Below are 23,707 nucleotides of genomic sequence, written 5' to 3' on the forward strand. Positions count from 1 at the left end.
ATGACCCCTGAATCACAGAGGCCGTAGAACAAATAGTTGAAATTAATAAAGTTACTTTAGCGAAAAGAGCGAGGTATTAGGAGGAGGTGAACCCCTCATATGCGTGATAATTTTTGTTCTATTTAAGTTTTAATGCTACGCCTTACTTTCAGTTGAAAAAACTTTTCATATTTATTTTTTCATTGCTCTTTAAAAAAATGCTAAAAAATCCTGCGCCTCCTTCATGAAAATTTTCTTCCGCCATGACACATTCCCCCATGGAAAGATTCCCCGCATAACTGCCTCCCCTCAACCCCTCCCCAACCAAAAAAATCCCCCTGAAAGCGTATATACACTTCCCAACAACCATTACTATTATTACATACTAGTCAAAGTTTGTAACTTGCAGCCCCTCCCACGGGGACTGTGGAGGAGTAAGTAGTTCCCAAAGACATAGTTATTAGGTTTTTAGACTGTGCTGAATAAAATGGCTATCTCAGAATTTTGATTTGGTGACTTTGTGAAAAAATGAGCATGGGAGGGGGCTTAGGTATCTTCCAATTTTTTTGTCACTTAAAAAGGGCACTAGAACTTTTAATTTCCGTTAGAGTGAGCTCTCACACGACATTCTAGGACCAATGGGTCGACACGATCACTCCTGGAAAAAAAAAAAAAACAAATAACATTTTTGTAGATAGGAGCTTGAAACTTCTTAAATAAGGTTCTCTGATACACTGAATCTGATGGTGCGATTTTCTTTAAGATTCTATGACTTTTTAGGGGCGTTTTCCCCAATTTTCCAAAATAAGGCAAATTTTCTCAGGCTCGTAACTTTTGATGGGTAAGTCTAAACTTAACGAAACTTATATATTTAAAATCAGCATCAAAATGCGATTCTTCTGATGTAACTATTGCTATAAAAATTCCGTTTTTAGAGTTTCGGTTACTATTGAGCCGGGTCGCTCCTTACTACAGTTCGTTACCACGAAATGTTTGATCTCAACACGAGAATATGTCAACTTTGGGGAAGCAGTTGGCTCGGTGACGTTGAGAACAATGTGTAGATCTATGCAAGGATAGTGATAAATCAGTACCCCTGTAGGGGATAAAAGATAACGGTGGCTGGATAAACTGTTTCTACGCAGATTTCCTTTCCGCACATCAACATTTGGTTGACTGTCCCTTCTTCAATGCTTAGCAGGGGTGCACATAACGCGGTGTCTCAAATGCTCTTCTATGTTGATAAAAGCTCCTGCCACTTGCTCAATTTTGGGATTATCTTTTTCTTATGTATTCTAAACAGGCAATCCCCCGAGTAAGTAGTTCTCTAAACATCTGCACCCTTTTTCAGAATCCAAAAATGTTAAACAAATTATCATCACCTAGAGTCATAATGTAGAACGTGAACTGAGTGACCAACATTCTCTTTATATGTTGAACAACTTATCCTCGTCTTGTTTCTCCTGGTAACATCAATCACATGACTTTTCGCTATGTTTTCTTTTGATTTTTTTTTTAATTACGCTGGTTGTCTCTGCAAAATGGTACTTCTGCAATTCATAGCACCGTGAATTTAAAGTATGAAAAACACATCTATGCACATGTTTGAAAGGTTATTGCAATGCTTAAAACCATGTCCTTTTCCAGTCTCTTTTGAGGCTATGACAAGTTCATCAGCAACATATATTTCAGTACACCCTTTTTCTTTTGTGAATCTTGCTTTCAAGGACAAATCTGGGTAGACTACTATGCCATTCATGATGCATTCATTTCTTATATTAAAAATTCAACAAAAAAACAAGTTTTTTTTAACTGAAAGTAAGGAGCAACATTAAAACTTAAAACGAACAGAAATTACTTCATATATGAAAGGGGCTGCTCTCTCCTCAACGCCCCGCTCTTTACGCTAAAATTTGACTCTTTCTCTCAACTCTACTTTTTGAAAAAGTAAAAAACTTTAGCGTAAAGAGCGGGATGTTGAGGAGGGAGCAGCCCCTTTCATATACGAAGTAATTTCTGTTTGTTTGAAGTTTTAATGTCGCTCCCTTACTTTCAGTTAAAAAAACTTGTTTTTTTGTTTAATTTTTGAACGTTTTTGTATTGATGCATGTTTTGATTTTGGCTCTCCGCAGATGAATAATTATAACGAAATTTGTATATTTTTTTTTTTTGGCTAAATGGCTTTCTCACAGTTTTGATCGAATGATTTTGAGAAAAAAAGGAGTGAGGGAGGAGGCCTTGTTACCCTCCAATTTTTGGTTACTTAAAAAGGCAACTTGAACTTTTAATTTTGTACGAACGTTCTTATTAGTAAAAGATATACGTAACTTACGAATTACCTTACGTAAAAAACTACTGTATTCGTATGTTTTTATTACGTTTATGAGGGGGTTCACCCCCTCGTCAGTACCTCGCTCTTTACACTAAAGCTTAAATTTTGTCCCAATTCCTTAAGACTGACCCCTGAATCACAAAAGCCGTAGAATAAATATTTGAAATCACTAAAAATACTTTAGCATAAAGAGCGAGGCATTAGGAGGAGGTGAATCCCTCATATGCCTAATAACTTCTATTCGTTTTAAGTTTTAATGCTGCTTCTTACTTTCTGTTAAAAAAAAAAAACTTTTCATATTTATTTTTTCATTGTTTTTTAAATAATGCTAGAAAATCCTGCGTCCCCTTCATGGAAATTTTCTTCCCCCATGACAAATTCCTCCATGGGAAGTTCCCCCAACATATCCCTTTTTTCTTAACCCCTCCCCCCAACAAAAAAATCTCCCTGAAAACGTCTGTACACTTCCCAATAACCATTACTATATGTAAGCACTGGTCAAAGTTTGTAACTTGTAGCCCCTCCCACGGGGACTGTGGGGAAGTATGTCGTCCCCAAATACATAGTTATAAGGTTTTTCGACTATGCTGAATAAAATGCTATCTCAGAATTTTGATCTTGTGACTTTAGGAAAATAATTAGCTTTGGGGGGGGCCTAGGTGCCCGCCTATTTTTTGGTCACTTAAAAAGGGCACTAGAACTTTTTATTTTCGTTAGAATGAGCCTTCGCGCAACATCAGAGGACCACTGGGTCAATACGATCACCCCTGGAAACACAAAAAACAACAACAAAAAAAACAAATAAACACGCATCCGTGATCTGCTTTCTGGTAATTAAATAAAAAAACAAGTTTTTTCAACTGATAGTAAGGAGTGACATCAAAACTTAAAACGCACAGAAATTACTTCGTATATGAAAGAGGCTGCTTCCTCATCAACGCCCCGCTCTTTACGCTAAAGTTTGACTCTCAATTCTTCTTTCTAAAACAGTAAAAAACTTTAGCGTAAAGAGCGGGGCGTTGATGAGGAAGCAGCCTCTTTCATATACGAAGTAATTTCTGTGCGTTTTAAGTTTTGATGTCACTCCTTACTATCAGTTGAAAAAACTTGTTTTTTTATTTAATTTCTGAACGTTTTTGAATCAATGCATGTTTTGATTTTGGCTCTCCGCAGAGGAATAATCAAAACGAAATTTGCATATTTTTTTTTTTGGCTCAATGGCCTTCTCATAATTTTGATCGAATGATTTTGAGAAAAAAAGAGCGGGGGACGAAGCCTAGTTGCCCCCCGATTTTTTGGTTAATTAAAAAGGCAACTAGAACTTTTAATTTTTTACGAATCTTTTTATTGGTAAAAGATTTACGTAACTTGTAAATTAGCTTACGTAAAGAACTTTTGTATTTTCATGTTTTTATTACATATATGAGGGGATTCGCCCCATCGTCAGTACCTCGCTCTTTACACTAAAGCTTAAATTTTATCCCAATTCATTAAGAATGACCCCCTGAATCACAAAAGCCGTAGAATAAGTAGTTGAAATTACCGAAAATACTTTAGCGTAAAGAGCGAGGTATTAGAAGGAGGTGAGCCCCTCATATGGGTAATAATTTCTGTTTGTTTTAAGTTTTATTGCTGTTCCCTACTTCCAGCTGAAAAAGCTATTTCACTTTTATTTTTTAATTGTTTTTTTTTAATAATGCTAGTAAATCCTGCTCTCCCTTCATGGAAATTTTCTTCTCCCATTACAAATTCTCGAAGGAAAGTTCCCCCAGCATATCCCCCTCTTCTCAACCCCTCCCCCAAACCAAAAAAATCCTCTTGAAAACGCCTGTATACTTCCCAATAACCATTACTATATGTAAGCACAGGTCAAAGTTTGTAACTTGTTGCCCCTCCCACGGGGACTGTGGGGGAGTAAGTCGTCCCCAAAGACATAGTTATAAGGTTTTTCGACTATGCTGAATAAAATGGCTATCTCAGAATTTCGATCCGTTGACTTTGGGAAAATAATTAGCGTGGGAGGGGGCCTAGGGGCCCTCCAATTTTTTTGGTCACTTGAAAAGGGCACTAGAACTTTTCATTTCCGTTAGAATGAGCCCTCTTGCAACATTCTAGGACAACTGGGTCGATACGATCACCCCTGGGAAAAAAAAAAAAAAAAAAAAAAACAAATAAACACGCATCCGTGATCTGCCTTCTGGCAAAAAATGCAAAATTCCACATTTTTGTAGATAGGAGCTCGAAACTTCTACAGTAGGGTTCTCTGATACGCTGAATCTGATGGTGTGATTTTCGTTAAGATTCTATGACTTTTAGGGGGCGTTTCCCCCTATTTTCTAAAATAACGCAAATTTTCTCAGGCTCGTAACTTTTGATGGGTAAGACTAAACTTGATGAAACTTATATATTTAAAACCAGCATTAAAATGCGATTCTTTTGATGTAGCTATTGGTATCAAAATTCCATTTTTTAGAGTTTTGGTTACTATTGAGCCGGGTCGCTCCTTACTACAGTTCGTTACCACGAACTGTTTGAAAAAAAAAAAAAAATACAAAATTCCACATTTTTGTAGATAGGAGCTTGAAACTTCTATAGTTGTGTTCTCTGATACGCTGAATCTGATGGTGTGATTTTCGTTAAGATTCTATGACTTTTAGGGGATGTTTGTCCCTATTTTCTAAAGTAAGGTAAATTTTCTCAGGCTCGTAACTTTTGATGGGTAAGACTAAACTTGATCAAAATTATATATTTAAAATCAGCATTAAAATGCGATTCTTTTAATGTAGCTATTGGTATTAAAATTCCGTTTTTTAGAGTTTTGGTTATTATTGAGCCGGGTCACTCCTTACTATAGTTCGTTACCACGAACTGTTTGATTCCAACTCTCAGTCTGAAGCGCAACGCGTCCTGGTCTAGCCAATTTTCGCTGTTAAAGTGTTTATCTGTTAAAATGTTAAATCGTTGGTCTAAAAACGGGTCGAAGGATCGTTCGGGAAAGTGAACGGAACGCCTACCTGAGTTTTGAGAAAAGTTCTATCCAGCTGTAGGAACTCTTTTCTTGTGTAACTAGGGCTGCTATAACACCTAGTGGGAATAAGGTTCCGTATGTGTATTCCATTGTCGTTTCGTTGTATCTGCAAGGACTACCAGCCATAATTTAACAACACTCCAAAATCCTTACAAAAACCAAAGAGTATTAATATCGCAATAAACCTGATGAAAATGGAAAGTTAATTTTTCTATTAATGACCAAAAAAGGAGCTGTCAACCTGTCTCCTTGACTTTTTAGAATATATATTTAAACTGAATAGTTATAGTGAATAGTATGAATAGTGAATGGTAAAAGCTGGTTATTACAAACCCTTCACATCTTAAACACTATTGCCCCTGGGCTATAAGCCTGCATAGTAAATGGAGATCCTGATTTTCAAAAATAGGATTTTTCCTGCAAAAGTTTATCGTATTTTTTTTTTTACTTGGCAGAACTTCTGAATTTTGCTGAAAATTCATACTCTTTGATAGTCCGTTGATTTTTTAATTAAAATGGAATAGTTGTGGGCATCAAGCCATGGATAATTGTATAAAAAGCCAAGACTTCCAATTGTTTAAATTTTGAAATTATTCACTTCATTCTTTCTATGGAAAAATCGGCATTTTATATCGCTATTCAGGTTTGTGACTGCCCCCGATAATTAAGGCTTTCCTTTGGTATTCTCCGGCTTATTACTCTTTGCTTTTATTTTAATATCTAGGTTTTTTTAATACCTAGGCTTTAGGTTTTCTATGCTAAAGAAAATTTGCTATTTATAAAGAAACTAAATGTACGCAGCTTTTATATTTCTTCTCATATTTGGTATCAGTTTGAATTCTACTCAACATCTGTTTCAGTACTTCCATACGTAAAAGCATAATAAATTCTATTAAGTCCAATTTTGCACTCTACTGTATTAACTCTAGTTTCTTCTTTCTTTTTTTACTTAGCTTATTCGCTTGTTTGTTTTTTTCTTCTCTTTTCTGTATCCTCTCCACATTCGTTGTTGATTCCCATAATCTTTGTCTTAGTAGCCTTTCCATGTATATCCAACCATCGTCAGCTTAGGAATGACTGTATTTAATCAAGTCCAAATGACCACATAAATCTCTGATTTTTTTTTTTTTTACATGTTCCTGTTTTTTTTTTCTGTCAATAGAAAGTATTCCGACGGAAAATTCACGACGCGATTTTAATTGTTATTGAGCAAGCGAATATTCGAACATAAACTTGAAATATTATACTATTTTTGAAAGCTTCTAACCATTTGATAGGTAGAAGAAGAAAAAGAAAGACGCCCTTCCTTTTTGGCTCTGTAAAAAAAAAGGATGGACCTGATTCTGTAAGGTGTATTCTTACATGTTTGCATAGCAACAAGCGCAGCCAGCCAAAGTTTAATAATACTTCTTCAATAGCTAAAGATTAACGAATGCGTATATTGGGTTAGGTCGTATAACTATCAATTTAATGGGTTTGTTTGTTTTTGTACACCCCCTGCCCTTTCCGAAAAAATATTTCTACTTCTGTAATTCCGAAATAACGTCGACCGAAGATGGCTCTGTAACTGTCATAGAAGCTCTTATTTTTCATTTTTCTCAACTTAATATAGTGGATGTCTTATTTTTGCTAAGAAAATAGTTACTTCAATCAATTAAAGAATCTTAACTGGCAACATTGATAAGAATTTCCGTCTCTTGGATATATGGCTGCAATGCAAGGATTTGATTAATTATAAGGTGACTATGACATCTGCAAAAAAGGATCACATTTAACTGCCAGGATTCATCAGAGATATGCCACCAGCCTGTATGAGTTTTGGTGCATTGTTTTTTGTTTATTTTTTTACCATTTAATAATTTATTTTCTCTTTGTTAGGCAATTATAAATGATCTTAGAAAGGAAATAGAAAAGGAAAATGATACGTCAAAAATCGATGTTTTACCTGGGCCAACAACAGGAAGACCTACCGTATATCCAGTGAAAAGAAAAGTGCCTGGCGAGACTGGTAAGTAAATTTAGCGAGTTTTCCAGTTCAAAACATAATTGCCGCAAAAAAAAATTTCTACTTCTAACTACTACTTCTACTACCAATAAGTCCATGCAGCAACAAGCCGCCTGAAGCCAACACAGCTACGTGCTCCTCTTCCACCTTTAACATGTTCAAAGCTTTACTCGCTACCCCTACCAAGAAGTTCTGATCTGCTTCAAGTCCGTCCTTGCAACCTCTTACCTATCCATTCGGGAATGACCTGCTTTTCATATGGTCCAAGATTAATGGCCAGAAAGAACGATCTTTGGCAACCTGTCATTCTTCATTTGCAAAATGTGTCCTAGCCATCTTATCCTCTTTCTCATTGAGCCCTAGAAATTGGGACGGTGGGGCAATTACTCTGGAAAATATCTAACAAATCCTCCTCCGTCTTCCAAAGCGTTCACACTTCAGATCTATATTTGACCAGTAACATAGTTTATAGTTTTACTAGTATAATTTTACTTGACCACTAACATAGTTTCCAGTATTATAGTATTGGTTTTCAATAGTGAAAACACACCCTGGACCTTGACTACGCTATTTTTTACATCTTCATTGAATTCACCATCTTTGTTAATAATTTTGGCCATGTAAGTGAAACTATCCATTTGGTTGGTCATCTCGCTTCCTAAGATCACTTCTTCGTTTATTCCTATTGAAAGCTGCTTAGTCTTCTTGGCTTTAATTTTCAAACCTATTTTTTGCAACCTGAACTTTCAAAACCTCCAAAAATCCATTTTTCAATAATTTTTATATAGGACACTCAAACCATCTGCATAGCTTAACTCCAGGAGAGTTTTATCTTCCCATTTGATTCCACCATCTCCCCAAGTCTTTATCATGTTCTTAGGAAAAAGTTCATCAAAACGATCCATAGAAATGAAGATATAACACAACCATGTTTTAACTCCTGATTCAATACCAAGCCGGATATTAACCTCTTCTCCTAACTTAACCTTAGCAATATTGTTCTCGTACATAACACTAATCAATTATGTGAATTTATCTGGTAAATGATGCAAGGATAGGACCTTCGCTAAAGCATTTCGATCGGCTGAATCAAGCGCCTATTCATAATCTATTAAAGCGAGGATTTTAGGGATCTGATAATCTAGGCACTTTTCAATTAGTAATCTAATGGTCCATTCAGACGCATGAGAAAACCAAAGAAAAAACTGATTGGTAAGGAGGAGAAAGTGTCCAAACGATAGGTGCAAAATTTTCCCTAAAAACCACAGATAATATGCAGTTGTACGCGCCAAGTGTAGTTCTTGCCAAGTAGACCTATCTTCCTCTTTCGTGTTTGTTTTATACAAAGCATTACTTGTATTGGATAAAACTGAGGGTTTTGGATAAGAACTACCAAATCTCGGACTTTTGTGTGCTTAATAGTTGACCTACTTTCCACTTTCAAAAATACTTGCTCATTTTTGCTCGAAGACTCGCGAAAAACCGATCGATACCATAGGGAAACTAGCAAAAATTCCTAACCCCAAAACTGATCGGTATTGTGGGAAAAACCGGTCGGTTTCCCATGGTACCGATCGGTTTTGAGTGTTTCCCCATGCATATGAACAGGCTAAAAGAGTGAAAATTAGGTAAATGCAACCCTTTCTCTTCTTAAAACCACACTGTCCTTCTCCTAAAACTTTGTCTACATCATTTATAGATCAAGAATTTTAAACACCCTTTGTAACTTTGGACACTAATAGCGCGTCACAGCAATGGAATTATTCAATTCTGCAAGAAACCAAACTTTTAAATCTTTGATCGCGTTGTTTTTATAGTGAGTTTTCTTGCAGTTCGATAAATTTTTTCTCAGGTTGTTGTAACCTTTCTCCTATTTCTGGTTGTCAAAATGAGTCTATTTAAAACTAGATGCATATTTGAACTAACTCAGACTAAAAAAAACTTCTTGATATGCTGACCTATGATCTGGGTAGCACAGGTACCGATCTCCTGATTGTCTGGCTTCGCCTGGGAGTGCAATGCGTGGTTGGGGGCAAATCATCCGATACTTTCTGTGTTCCTCTCCGAGATGAACTACTTAAGACTTATAAGTATTTTGATTGCTGCAATAGTCGAGTGCTTTATTGAGAAACAATTATCCCAGTTTGTGAAATAGCTGAAGTTGTAATATGAAATTTCAAAATTAAAAGAAGCTGACATGACAAGAGGGAAAGAGACTACATCCATAATTAATAATTTGTCATTCTTAATTATTTTCCTGTTCAGGAGACAATTTTGTCAGAAAATAGTAGCTATGTATTTTAAAAATTGTTTCTGAACAATTGGGAACAAAAATGAATTTTCATGTTTTACCATTATTACAAGAAATTTCTTAGTGTGATGAGGATATCGCCTTTTATTCTTTTCTTTTTCTTTTTATAGAAAAAGTATCGCCTGTCTCTCAGCCACCCGCCTTGAAACGAAGTCGTCCTTACACTACCACCTACCCCACAAAGTCAGGTATGTATTTTATAATGAATGTTGAGAGATCTCTGAAACCAGATTTTTGATTCGTCTAAATAAATATTATAATGTGAATCGTCCTGGTGAATTACAGTTTTCTTATCGCTTACTTGTTGTGAAGACCAGTTTTACTTTTTATGCTTAAAAAACTCGATTTTATTGTTATGAAAAATAGTTAATGCTAAATCAGTTGGTGGTAGTCACTGACTGCCCTGACGGAATCTGAGTTTGTTATTTATTTTTCTTTTGGTTATATAATGGCTATTTTTCCATTGTTGGGCTGTGCTTTCCTCAAAATAGTACAAGGCACGCTGTCATATCAACGTTCAACTAAGGAAATGCAATTCAAATTCATTCCTCCTCGTTCCTGGTTAACCTTATTTTTGAAGGAATGAAGCTAACCAAAACACAACTTAACAGCCCCAGTACCAACTCCTGATTATATAAAATAGATGTTGAGTAGGTTGGACATGTTAGGAATGATTCCTAAACAAAGCTACTGAAGTTTAAAATAGAACAAGGGAGAGGACTAGGTCGAGCTACATTGGAATTATTCCTAAGAGAGACCTTGCAGCAATTGTTTCCCACAGCTGTTCATTTTGTGCTAAAGCTATAATCATTCTGTCGAAGTTCAGTGGAGTCACCCTTGTTAGGATGTCAGGCACTGCTTTCAGGTGATCAACACTCTCAGGTGAAGTTTACAGATTATTAGGATTCTTAACATTAGGAGCAGACTTTTAGTGCCAACAGTTTGGCTTTTATTGTTGGTGTCCACCTTTAAGTTTCCTTTGCAAAAAAACTTGATCATACACTCACCTTCTGAATACTCGTTTTTTTTTGGAACCCTGGATCCTACCAGATTTGGTCCTCCTTTAATTGGGCAAACGTATTAATTTAGTACCAGTCCCTGTCTACGGTGAGGATGTTTGCATATTATATTCAATTCTGTAATTCCTTGTAAAAGTATTAATTATTTCTTTAAAACGCACTTCAATCTATTTTAAAAACTCTAGATGTATTCTAGAATTTCTTTTAAGCCTTTCGATTTGGCTTATCGCGAAATCCTGGTCAAAAGGTATCCTTTTGTGTTCAGGAAAATAAACTTGCTAACTTACAATGCTGAACAACGTGTTGACTTTCAACATAACCCTTTGGCTGGGCATGTGAAATCAGGGAATAAGAGAGAGGCGTTGGTGAAACTGTGCCAGAACATATGATAAATAAAACTGTCGTTCCGAGACTGACACATGTCCACCTCGCCCAAGTTCATGCCGTGAAGTAAAGAAAACGCGCAAAAAAATCATTTTTTTTTGTAAAACTGATCAGCTATTATCTGTTGGATCGCTTTCCTTGATGCAAACTAGAAACTTACAATAGCTTTCCTAATAAATTATCTGCTCCGCTTATCATCTGTCAGCGTGCTTTTATTTTATTTACCCCCTGCCTCAAAAAAGAAAAGAAAACGAGGTCTCAAAATGAATGGTTTCTCTAAATCACTATTGACATATTCTATTTAGTTGCCTTGAAGCTCGTTATAATGTTTTCAGTCAGAAAAGAAGCTGGATTAGGTTTTTCTTATTATAATACGAATAACGATAATTATTGCTGTCAGTAACACCATTATTAAACCCTTCAACTTTTGTTAAATCAAGTATAGTTTGAATGTAGTCTGCGTTTCCCAAAAATAGTTTGTTTTGTTGCTGAAAGTGTTCTGGTTTTTGTATCCACTGAGTATGTGTGAGTAAGTATGAGAGTGACAGTGAGTATGTGTAAGTATTGTGTATAAAACCTGTGAATGTATTTGCTTTGTAAAAGATATGGACGACTAATGATGAGTGGGACAAACATTTTCCGGAACACAGAAACTACGTGACAGAATTTTGTGTATTTTCCAACTGAGAAGCACAGGTTTCAAAGGCACTGTAATGTTTACAGATTCATGAAAACAAGTCTGTTCAACAATTAAATCGAAAAAAAAATATACCTTATTCATTTTGTTTTCACGTTCATGTGATATCTGATATGCCCATTGGTATTCTGTGTGTTGATAGAATTTGAGTCAAATGCAACCCCAAATGTATTTGGTTGTACTGACTATGATTTTTATGTAACAAGGCACGAAGAAAAACATAATGTGATATGTAGTTCGCGAATTTAGCGTTAAAGAATGCACGTTTCAAGAGGTTTGACTGAAAACAACTCGAGTCTCACTTCATAAAGGGATACATTGGTGCAGTTCAAACAAATCTAGTGATAAAATATAAAAAGTGGAAATGGCTTGTATTGCTATGATCGTCATCGAAACATTTTTATTTGGGAATTTAAAATACCTAATTATTTTAGGACAAAAGCCCGAATTTCTTCAGATGCGACAGCACAAGCAACTTATATCGGAGGTTATGAGAGAAATGTCACAGTCTGGAATGCACACGGACACAACAATGATTGCTGGAGGACAGAAAATCAATGTCCATAGATTAGTGCTTGCCGCTTGTAGCCCATTCCTTAAGGTTCGTTAGTTTTTGTTCTCTCATTCTTTAGAAAGTTTCGTGAAATGGCGCTATCCAATTTGTTGGGAAATGGATAATCTGTATTCCATCTGGTTTATTATTTCGTAAAAAGTCTCTTGCATTGCAAGTGACTACTCACTACCAGTACGTAGTAATTGTTATACTTGTTATTACAAGAATAACAGCAGTGACTTGCTCTTACAAAATTAAATCAACGTGAAGCTGTGCCTTTTCATAATTACTGTAAATAAATTTGCTTTTGTTTTTCTTAACTGAAAGTAAGGAGCAATATTAAAATTCAAAATGAATAGAAATTATTCCGTGTATGAAGGGGTTGTCCCCCTCCTCAATACCTTGCTCTTTATGCTAAAGCTTTTAGCGCTTTTAAAAAAGCTTCCTATTCTAATTAAACGGCCCCTATGTTTCAGTTGCCTTTCTTAAAAAAAAATTGGGACAAACAGTAAAATTTTAGCGTAAAGAGCAAGGTATTGAGGAGGGGGGGGCAACCCCTTCATATACGGAATAATTTCTGTTTGTTTTGAGTTTTAATATTGCTACTTATTTTCAGATTAAAAAACTTTTTTTTTTGTATTGAATTTCTGATCGTTTTCGAATAATGCCGGTAAATATGGCTCACCCTCCATACAATATCTCATCTCTCAGGAAACTCTTCTGTGAAAATTTCCTCCTGAGTTATAATACCCCATCCCCTGTAAAATTCCTTCCAGACAGTTGCATACTCGCTGAACCCCCCCCCCCCCTCCCGAGAAATTTTTTGTGGACAATTCAGCCTGAAAAATTCTCCTTAGTACAGTTTCATTTGAAAAAGACTTAATTTCTAATCGTTTTGTCGATCACTCCGGAAATCCCCCCCCCCTTCCATAGAAATTTTATCCTCGAAATCCAAACGCACTGAAAATAGCTCCCGGATAATTCCTTCGAAACATCTCAAAATGCAAAATTGAGTTGGCAAAGAGAAAATACGACAATTGAAAATAATTTTATATAGGACTTCTGTCAAATCCCCCCGGTGTAAAATTTCCCCTAGAAAATTCACCTTCTGGAAATTTCCAAATTTGTTTATATGGGAACTTGAAACTTCTAGAGTAGGGTTCTTTGATACGCTGAATCAGATGGTGTGATTTTTATTAAGATTTCTTGGCTTTTACGGGGTGTTTCCCTTCTTTTGAAAATTTGGCAAATTTTCTCAGGCTCATAACTTCTGATGGGTAACACAAAATTTGACCAATCTTATATATTCGGAATCAACATAAAAAGCTGATTCTTTTGACTTATCTATTGATTTCAAATTCTATTTATAGAGTTTCGGTTACTATTGAGCCGAGTCGCTCCTTACAGTTCCTTACCAGGAATTATTTGACCATTGATCAACCCTTTCCACTAGAGTGTAAATTATTGTACAATCAATTTTTTTTATGATGTGGCTATTTTATCATAACCTGTAGCAAAAGAAAAAGATTTGTTGGTGATTATTTTTTACAGTTTGAATACTTGTTATCGATATAGTTGGTCCAAGGAGATTTTATTTTGACAATTACTTCTGTACAAGCTGCACATAGTTTATTCATGACTCCTAGTTAAAGAAAGGAGGTCCCTTGGACCCATGAACCTTTTTTTTGCAGAAAACCGAATTGAATATTATTTATGACACCCTTGTCAAGCTACGACTGACCATAATTATTGCGAATATAGCAAACTCTTAAATTTTGTCAAACTTGGATTTTTTTTCCCCTTAATTAGCTTGGTAGAGTGTGAACACACTAATTGACGAGTCTTTTTGTTCTTTCTAATACTAATTGCTCCCTTGACAATTCTTTATTTTGGGCCCTTAGAGTGACCCTTAAGGTGACACATTGCTCTTCATTATTTACCAGTAGAAAATGGTTACCAAGAATTTTAAAATAAACTTTACAACAATCATGAACTCTTACTTTTACCAATAATAAAAGTGCATTGATTCCTTCAACCCCCCCCACCCTCGTGATGGATAAACCTACTGCCTAATTTATATATGAATAATGAAGCTAATTAATAAAATGAAGCTATGTATTTTTAGGAATGAGATATTTTTGATTGTATTGTATTTATTGTATACAATGTATTTATTGGATTGTTCTGTATTGTATTTTTGATTGTTTAAGGTAGTTATAGAATTTATGGCAAAGATGTTCTGATAAGGAGTGATTTTAAGGGTCCCTTCTGTGTCTAAAAAAATTGTGAAGGAAGAGATCAGTATATTTGAAAAGAACATAAAAAGACACCCGGTGGTGTTTTCACCTTGTACCTAGTTAAGTAATAAAAAAACTCCAAATTTACCATAATTTTCTTGGAATCTCAATGTAATCTTTTTTATAGAAGGTTTTGTAGTGATTTTTTTCGTTTGATACACTTCATTTTATGTTTAGGCAGTACTAGCAGAGCAGCAAGGTGATGCAACCATTATAATTCCTGACACCCCCTACGAGGACTTAGCTATGCTCATTGATTATATTTACTGTGGAGAATCTGTTGTTCCAGAAGATAGACTAAATGTTATTCTCCATTTAATGTCTCTACTTGGATTCACGCCCCCAGTGTATACAATTCGAAAAAGTATGTTATACTTTTCTCTTATTTTTTCTATTTGTTTGATTTATTTTTACTTTTGAACCAAGTTTGTTTTTCGTTATGAAATATGTCCTCATCTATTAATTATATTAAATGATAAAAAGGGATCAGGATTAAAAAAATGTTAGCTTACTTGGCTTCAAAACCTACACACAGGAGGGAGTAACCCCATTTTAAAGGTTGTCCCATTGTCTCTAAGATCAGGATTCATATCTACCTGTTAGCTTAGCTATACCAGAACTACGTTTATAACTTTATTTGTTGCTTACATTTCTATTACAGTGACGAATTTATTGTAGTGAAAGTGTTTGTATCTCGACATCTCTGATATTCCCCTCCCCCCAACCCCCATGGAAAATGCCTATCTAGTCGGTTGGGCAAAGGCTTTTTCTTGAAGTCAACAGGAATTTTGTTGTGCATTTTTTTTTCTCCCAAGAAAACATTGAGGTATTTCTCTGACTTGGTCTGTAAATATGTCAGTAAAATATGTAAAATACCGGTGAAGTAGTAAATAGTTAGAATATCAATTTTACGTGGGTCCGTAAAATTACCGTAAAATATCCAATTTTACTGTGACCAATTTTATCGTTTACAACACTAGTCTATGCCATTTGAAGGACAGGAGTTAAGCTTTGATATGTTTTGTTTTGGCTTGAGCAGGAGTAAGCTAAACTTCTTTATAAAAACCTAAAGTAGATCCAAGTTCTTGGATTAAGTTTTTATTCACTCTGTGGGATGTTTTCCTGTAGAATGTTGTTAGATCCCAATTTGAAATATTTTAAGTCGTTGCTGAATCAATCCTAATTAAAGTACCAAGGATATAAAAAAAACAGCATTTTTTTTACCTGGTAACTGCAATTTTCTAGGATTTATCTTTGGTTATTTCAAAGTTATGAAGGTTTCAGGGCAGTACTTCATTTTCTTCAGTGTTGCTACGTTGAACCATGAAAAAAAATGTAAATAATCAAATTTGACGATGCTTTTTGTCCTTAATAAAAAATGAAATATTAACAATCTGTCGATTCTTAAAGACAAGTACACTTTCAAAGTAAGGGCAGCTGTTTGGTGCCCTATGTTTTAAGCTAGTTTTCAGCTAGCTTAATGTTTCTCAATGTTTTTCGCTCATGTTCCTTTTTCTTTAATTTGGCACCCATATGCATGGGCTGCGCTCTTGTTCCTGAATATGCATGTAAAGAATTGAATTATTAGAAATTGAATTAACGATTGTTTCTCTTTTTTGTGTGTATGTATGTGTAAGTTTCCACTTAGCTGTTGTAAACAACCAGTTTCACAGTTGTTGGCCCTATCAAGTTTTACCAAAACAAGAGAGAAAAGGAGTCTTTATCATTGTCTCAATCAATATCTACCTTCAAGAGAACTACTTGTCTCAGAGAAAAACACTGGTTCTTATGCCATATTCAATTCTAGATGCCCTCGGAGACATTCAGAACATGCTGTATAGTATTTGGTATTTAACACAGTGTTGCCACGGCTAGTATTTTGCTGTTAAATAAAGTATCTTCACTTGATATTTACTAGATTTAGCATTATCTATGGAGGGGAGTTTCATTTGAATTTTTTACTTTAATAATCTTCCTACTTAATACAATTTTAGAAGTTTCTCATCAGCTTACGGCGCTTTGTGATTATTTGCTATTTGGTAGGTTGCAGCATGATTCTAGATGTTAGTAGCTAATATTTTCCCCTCTTTATTCACGAGTTTCCACTTTTGTTTTGAAAAATGAAGATTTCATGTTGTTGAAACTTAAAAGAACAACTAGGAGAAGTTACTTAGGGTGTTTGGATTTTGAAAGTATAGTATAGATGGAAAAAAGTATCAATTTCACAAACACTTTTTTTCTTTAAAATTTCTTTTATTTTTGAGTAGCGTCATTGAAGATCCGTTTTATTTGTTTCTTTTTCTTGGGGTAATTGTATCGATCCACTGATCGTAGAATATCAGCTGGGAACTTGTTCGAACGGAAATTGAAAGTTCTATTGTTCCTTTGAAGTTACAAAAGAGATATCATCCACGCAAAGTGACGTCTTATTCCATTTTGCGGTACTATACAACAATTTTGGCCAAAAGAGGACAAAAATGCTATAGAGTGAGAATTTTGAGATAAAGAATCGATGTAGAATTATCGACAAACTATATATTCAGCTTTTTAGTTCTAGAGGCAGTGATCCCGCGCGTTGGTGTATCCTTTCCTAAAGATTCACGCTACTATAAACAATCATTCTTAAAGTTGTTTTTTTTTCATTAAGGTTTCATAAATTTATATAAAATGGTGTATAGTTGCGCTTCGAGTATTCAAAATTCCTCTTTTTTCGCGTTAATATTCTTGGACTAAGCCCTTAATATTGGTGCTCAGGTGTGAAAACTTTTCCTATTGCAGATATATTTTAAGTATGACGTAAAAAACCTATTTATATGAAACACTTCGCATAGAAAGTTTGAGAATACGGGACTATATTTTAATGGGACTTGAGAATATGGAGCATGATATTTTAAAATGACATAAAAAATATCGTCCCTGCCGGCATTCATGGGATCTATCCATGTAAAATTTTTTATCTGAACAGCCCACTTGAAAAATTTGGAAATGAAGACCTCAAAATTTATTATTGATGTTACAGACATCTCGTGATGTCCCTTCCTTTCCTCCTTAGGGTATCTGAAGGATTTTAGGGAACGTTGTCATTTTTGACACATGGTTGAAATGGAAAAGAAAAAATGTGGTTAAAGGAGGGAGTGGTGGCCGCGAAAGCTTTCGATCTTACAGTCAGTAGCAACAAATTGTAAAGAAAGAGCTACACTTTTCAAGAGAAACCAAACTCAACAAAACGAATTTTCTATTATGCAATAATAGTTGATACTTGTTGATACTGATTCCTTTTCAAGTAAAAGAGATTCAAGAATTTTGGTCCTTAAAGCAGCAATTTTGGCAGACATAGCACCAAAATGCTAGCAGGGAAATATTATGAGAACTATTAAAAAGGTATTTAAAAAGCCTACCAGCCTCAGAGGTCTAACTGGCGTGCGGTGTAGCCTACCATTTTTCCTTAAACACACATGCTGTCCGTAAAAAAAAGAAATCATTATTATACACCGTCGGTCCAATAAATCTAATGGCTTTAGAGCCTTGCAGAGTTGCACACCACCTATTAGGGCTGACGGTCTCTTTTATTAGGAGGGATATACCTAAGGCTTCAAAGAAGTGGTTTGGTCCCGTATTCTCAAACTTTCTGTGCGAGGTGTTTCATATAAATAGAGTTAATGCTCAGATGATTACGAATTTAATCCCTGACCTTTCTTCGTTAGGAAATATATAATATATATATATATATATATATATATATATATATATATATATATATATATATATATATATATATATATATATATATTGGTTTTTGTATATCGGTGTATAATAATGATGGTGTATATAATATATATATATATATATGTATATATATATATATATATATATATATATATATATATATATATATATATATATATATATATATATATATTATTATATATTGTCAAAAATTTATTTTGAAACTATCTGCCATATTGCCAAAAATGGCAGTAGGCATATTTGAAGTAACATGAGAACAGCCATAATAGTTCATTGAGTTCAAAATAGGCTGATAAGAGTTGTGTGCTCAAATTCATTCTCTATAGAGATAGTTTTCAAGGTTTCAGTCTTCATTGCTTTCTAAGAAAGCATTAAAGTTATTAATTCCTTACCAACTATCCCCTTCATTTACTTCTTAATTTGCTGGATCTGTCAATTGAAAAAGTAAAGTATATTTATTGGTTCCAGGTAAAGCTCCGGTGAGAAGTTTTGCTAGACCGACTCCTCGACCAGTAAGTGCTGTTCAAGAAGGTCGAATAGGTGGGCGGGGTCAAAGTACGACTCCTTTAGCGCCTAGTGGTCTTAAACCAGTAGGACAGGCTCGACCTCTTCAAAAAGGGCCTGGAATGAAAGCACACTTTGAGGTATAGTCTGTTTTTTTTTAGTTCAATTTATTTCTTCTTTTTATTCTTTTTTATTTATCTGGTCGCTCCATCGAGATTTGCATTTTTTGTTGAGTTTTGTTTGCTTAATTTTGGGGTATTTACTGCGTCAATTCGATCTTGGTGAACGTTTTTTATTTGATTGGGATTATTATTTAAATTGATTTTGGGGGTTAGGGGGTATATTGTCAAGCAAAAAGAGTTTATACAATTCCTCCGCATCCCTGGATTAAAAGTTAAATCATTATTAAAATGTTTTGTTTTCACAACGAGTATAAGGAAGTTGACTTGTCAAAAACTAAGAAAGAGAAGAGACGGAAGGCAGTAGATGGCAGCAGCCTCCACGCTTAGTTCTCGAATTTTCATTGGGTGGAAAAGCTTATAAATAGCAATGAAGAATTTTCTGCACTCTATGATACTATTTATTGGCATTGTTTTATGAAAAAAACTTACGAAACTGAATGCGAGGCTAGATGGTTACAACTTACTTTCTATGCCCTATGAAGCTTCTATCTGTACACTTTTATACACACTTTAAAATGGCTAAGAATAAATTCTGTATCTTTTCGTGTAATTCAGTTGTTTCCTTCATTTTCTTGTGACTATCAATTGAACATCAAATGTGTTTATCATGCTTACATAGGTTCAGCGTTAGAGTCGGTTTATCAATGCGTCCGTTCCATTCTCTAATTTGCGTTTTATTCTCTCTTAGTTTGTAAAAGTCAAGCGAATACATCAAACACGTAAAGGTTACTTAGATCCTTTTTTTGATAAATGAAATTCCCTCCGGAAAAGCCTTCCGAAAACACTTCTCCGCCACGTAAAATTTCCTGATGGCACTCATGACCATCCCCCCCCCCCAAGGTCTACGATTCTGCCGGTAGGTATATGAATGTAATTTTTTGTTACATAGAGAAGATTTTCTGTCATAAGAGGAGTTTTATTACCCCCCTTCACCAACATTGCTGGCGTAATCCTAAAAATACTCCTGGGAATCAAGAGGGACTTGAGGATATTGTTTCCCCTCCTCCCTCCCTCAAATCTTCTATATTCATCTGAAGGTTTGTTGGAGAATTAGGAAATTTGGGTATAGAAGAACGCCCACCTACGCAGATACATCAGCTCTTCATCATAATGACTTATAGCATAATGACTTTATTAAGCTTCCAATGAATAAACTTGATTATGCACGAATATAAGACCAAAGAAATATCCTGATTCGAAATTGACCGTTTCTATATTTGTTGTTTAACTAACTGCTCTTAAAGGCAAAAAAGAGGTAAAAATAGGCAATAGATGTTTTATTGAAGAGAACTACAAGATTCTGGAACAATTTTCCTTTCTTGTTGAAAAATATCTCGAGGCGGTATTTGAAAGGAAAGATTCAAGTTACGGTTCTGCAAGGCTTTATATTAAGAAATGGGTTGAAGAGCTGACAGGGTTTAGTCAAATAAGCCATCCTCCAAAGTCTTTGTAGCAGTTAAACTCGTCTAGTACATGTCAACGCCATCTATTTTGAGGGAAGTTGGGAATATATACTTTATACTAATCCATATGTGTGAAGTCATTCCATGTTTCAAATACTGAAACACTGTGCCAAGTTGGAGGAAATAATTATTTGGACGTTAGAACCTCCCAAATGGTTTACAAGGGTCGTCAGTTAGCAATGCTAATGCTTTTACTTGACAAAATTGATAGATTGCAAGTTCTTCAAACGATTTAAGTAAAAGCCTTTGGCTATTTTGTGATTGGAGTAATTTTTTGTTATTTTGTTGTTGTGATTGGGCTATTTTGTGATTGTGCGATTGGAGATTGGGTTGGTGAGGTTCTGATGAAAGACTTTTGTAGTTTCTTTGTCGAAATTCCAGATTTAGTTTTAACTGTTACAGGAGACATCGGAAATAATGACTAAGAAGGTCATGTCTAACTGTCTTGACCCGGTAAAAGCTGACCTAACTGGTATGTAGGACACCACTCTGTATGCCAACCTGTGCGCTTATAATGTGATCCTGTAAGTGCTTATTGACGTAATTAAAGAAGAAACTGAAGCTGTAGCGGTGACAGTAATGTAATTTTTGGGTCCTTGACTTTGATCTCTGTCATTAATTTTCAGTAGGCCTTTTACGATTGTTATCTACCATATTATTTCAGACATTATTTTGTTTGTCTATAGTCTTTTTAAACCAAACGTTGTAGTTGAATAAAATTGTCCTATTTGAGGGTACTTTCTGAAGAACGACGTGTCTTCTTGTAAGAATGTGAATCAGTGGACACGGACAAGCCTGTATAAGTTTTATAGTTGTACGCGTATAATTTTCCATCACAATTATATTTTGAAGAAGTTAATTGAGGTAGTAAGTGAAACTTCTAGGAGCAATAGTGTTATCCGATAGTGTCCGGTAGTGTTGCAAGGTCCTAAAATTTCCCTCGTTTTTACAGGCTTTACAAAGGTTAATTTCCCCGAATCGTCGTCCCCGCGCAGTGCAAGTCCTTGCCGTCCACACAACAGTATTATTTTCGTTGATGAGACAAAGCAGTTTTCTGTTTATTTCTATTTCATCTCTTTTCTGAGTATTCAAGACTTCCACTATTCAGGACACTTGCCTGATCATTGTTATCAAAAAACTTTCCCCCCAACCATTAGTGTCTTTATAATAGGAGTTTGTCTGATGTTTAGAAAAGTCTTCCATGGTGTTTTTCGAATTCACGTGAGGCTCTATGACAAGCTGCCCTAATGTTTGGTGAAACCCCCTTCTGGCTTGATTACAAGCAAACAAAGCACAATATTTGCGGAAAAACCCTTTTTTCAATGAAGAAAATACTAGCCAAGTGTACTTATCCATCCAGCTAACTTGGAACTTCCTTGTTTTTGAGCCTGTGACATGAACTGGGAAAGGATAGTTCTTGTTTGGTTTAAAATGCATTTTCAGTAAATTGTACATTGTTTCATCGAAAACCGAACCTCTTCTTTCAAAAAAGGTTTTAGTGTCAAGCTCAACATGTTTACTTGATCATGTTTGTCTGCTACCACCTCAGGATTTGGTATTGATTCTTGGGCTGAAGTTGAAGGTTCAGTCGCAACGGCAATGTTCAGCTGATCACTGTTGCCACTTTTTTCCAAGTCAACCTCACTAATTTGTCGTTTTTACCCCAAAGCTGGGAAAAACTGTTGTTTTTTTCGAAATTTTCATACTTGTCCTATCTTTAGCAACACTTGGTTTTAGACTGTCAACTGAAAAGGCCTAGGTTTCATTGTAAGAATGACCGCTTCGTCCCCTAGAGAAGATTCACCCACGAAAAGATGATCTTTAAAAACTAACAGATAGCTCAAAAGATTGCTTGACAGAGGGTGAGAAGTTGGACAGGAAATGGATTAATACTCTGCTAGTGACCCACTCGGGCAATTACAGGCCGAAAAATTATCGAAAACGGTTAGCATACTATGTCTAGATCAATAATTAGCCACTATCCCTTATTCTGTGAGAAGTATCAGAAAATTATGCGAGAAAAAACTTTAGTGAGATTTTAGGGATAAGGGCGGGTCCAAAGCCCCCCCCCCCTGCTTACGTACTTGCCAAAGATAAGCGTAGTTCATGCAAAATAATAGGTTAATACGAGGTTAAATTTTTCATATATACATTTATTTTAAAGCTTCATTTAACGAAGCTTCTTCATCTAAGGCTTGATAAAATTATCTAGAGTAGTGTATAATTTCATACAAGGCGTTATTGAGGGTGGGAAATCCTTTTGTAGGTGGGGAATGTGCTTTAAGTCTAAAAAAATATGGAAACTCGATGTATGGCCAAATATCCTAATTCTCAATGAATCCTCAGATAAATGTAAAAGGAGCCTTGTTTTTATTTGTTAGAGGGATAATTCTGAGTTCTTTCTTGCTTCTCCAGATTTTTTTTTGACTGAGGTTGTACTATTGGTTTTGTGTATTAGGAGGGGGGATAGAGCTCCTCTTATTGCAGAAATTTTTTTCTATGCAACGTAAAGATTACATTTTCATGCCTACTGGCACTAAGGAGAGGGCACAAAAAATGCAGGTTAAAAAAGGGAGTGGTGACTCTCCTCCAGACTTAAGAAAACCTTGGATCAAATAGCTCTTAGTGACAACCTGAAGTAAAGGGCGATCATTGTTTACAGAAACTCTAAAAAAAGAAGTCTGATTGCAATAAATGCGACTTTACGAATTTTAAAGTTCCTCACTAAACTCTTTTAGCACATGATCTTATATAATTTTCAAAACAGTTCGTGGTAACGAACCCGGAGCGACCCGGCTCAATAGTAACCAAAACTCTAAAAAATGGAATTTTGGTACCAATAGTTACATCAAAAGAATCTCATTTTAATGCTGATTTTAAATATATAAGTTTCATCAAGTTTAGTCTTACCCATCAAAGTTTACGAGCCTGAGAAAATTTGCGTTATTTTAGAAAATAGGGGGAAACACCCCCTAAAAGTCATAGAATCTTAACGAAAATCACACCATCAGATTCAGCGTATCAGAGAACCCTACTGTAGAAGTTTCAAGCTCCTATCTACAAAAATGTAGAATTTTATATTTTTTGCCAGAAGGCAGATCACGGATGCGTGTTTATTTGTTTTTTTTTTTTTTTTTTTTTTTGTTGTTGTTTTTTTTCCCCAGGGGTGATCGTATCGACCCAGTTGTCCTAGAATGTTGCGAGAG

General features: G+C 35.2%; 1 protein-coding gene across 2 annotated transcripts in view; it reads left to right on the top strand.

Moving 5' to 3' along the window:
• Positions 1-23,707, top strand: part of LOC136041911 (uncharacterized) — a 63,986-nt gene that overhangs the window by 19,764 nt on the left and 20,515 nt on the right. For both annotated transcript variants that reach the window (XM_065726710.1, XM_065726712.1), the window contains exons 4-8: positions 7,218-7,347; positions 9,766-9,843; positions 12,190-12,356; positions 14,783-14,969; positions 18,821-18,996. In XM_065726710.1, coding sequence (XP_065582782.1) covers positions 7,218-7,347; positions 9,766-9,843; positions 12,190-12,356; positions 14,783-14,969; positions 18,821-18,996 — 738 coding nt within the window. The remainder of the gene's footprint in view (positions 1-7,217; positions 7,348-9,765; positions 9,844-12,189; positions 12,357-14,782; positions 14,970-18,820; positions 18,997-23,707) is intronic.

This window comes from Artemia franciscana, unplaced genomic scaffold (genome assembly GCF_032884065.1).
Source record: "Artemia franciscana unplaced genomic scaffold, ASM3288406v1 PGA_scaffold_49, whole genome shotgun sequence".
Classification (NCBI taxonomy): domain Eukaryota; kingdom Metazoa; phylum Arthropoda; class Branchiopoda; order Anostraca; family Artemiidae; genus Artemia; species Artemia franciscana.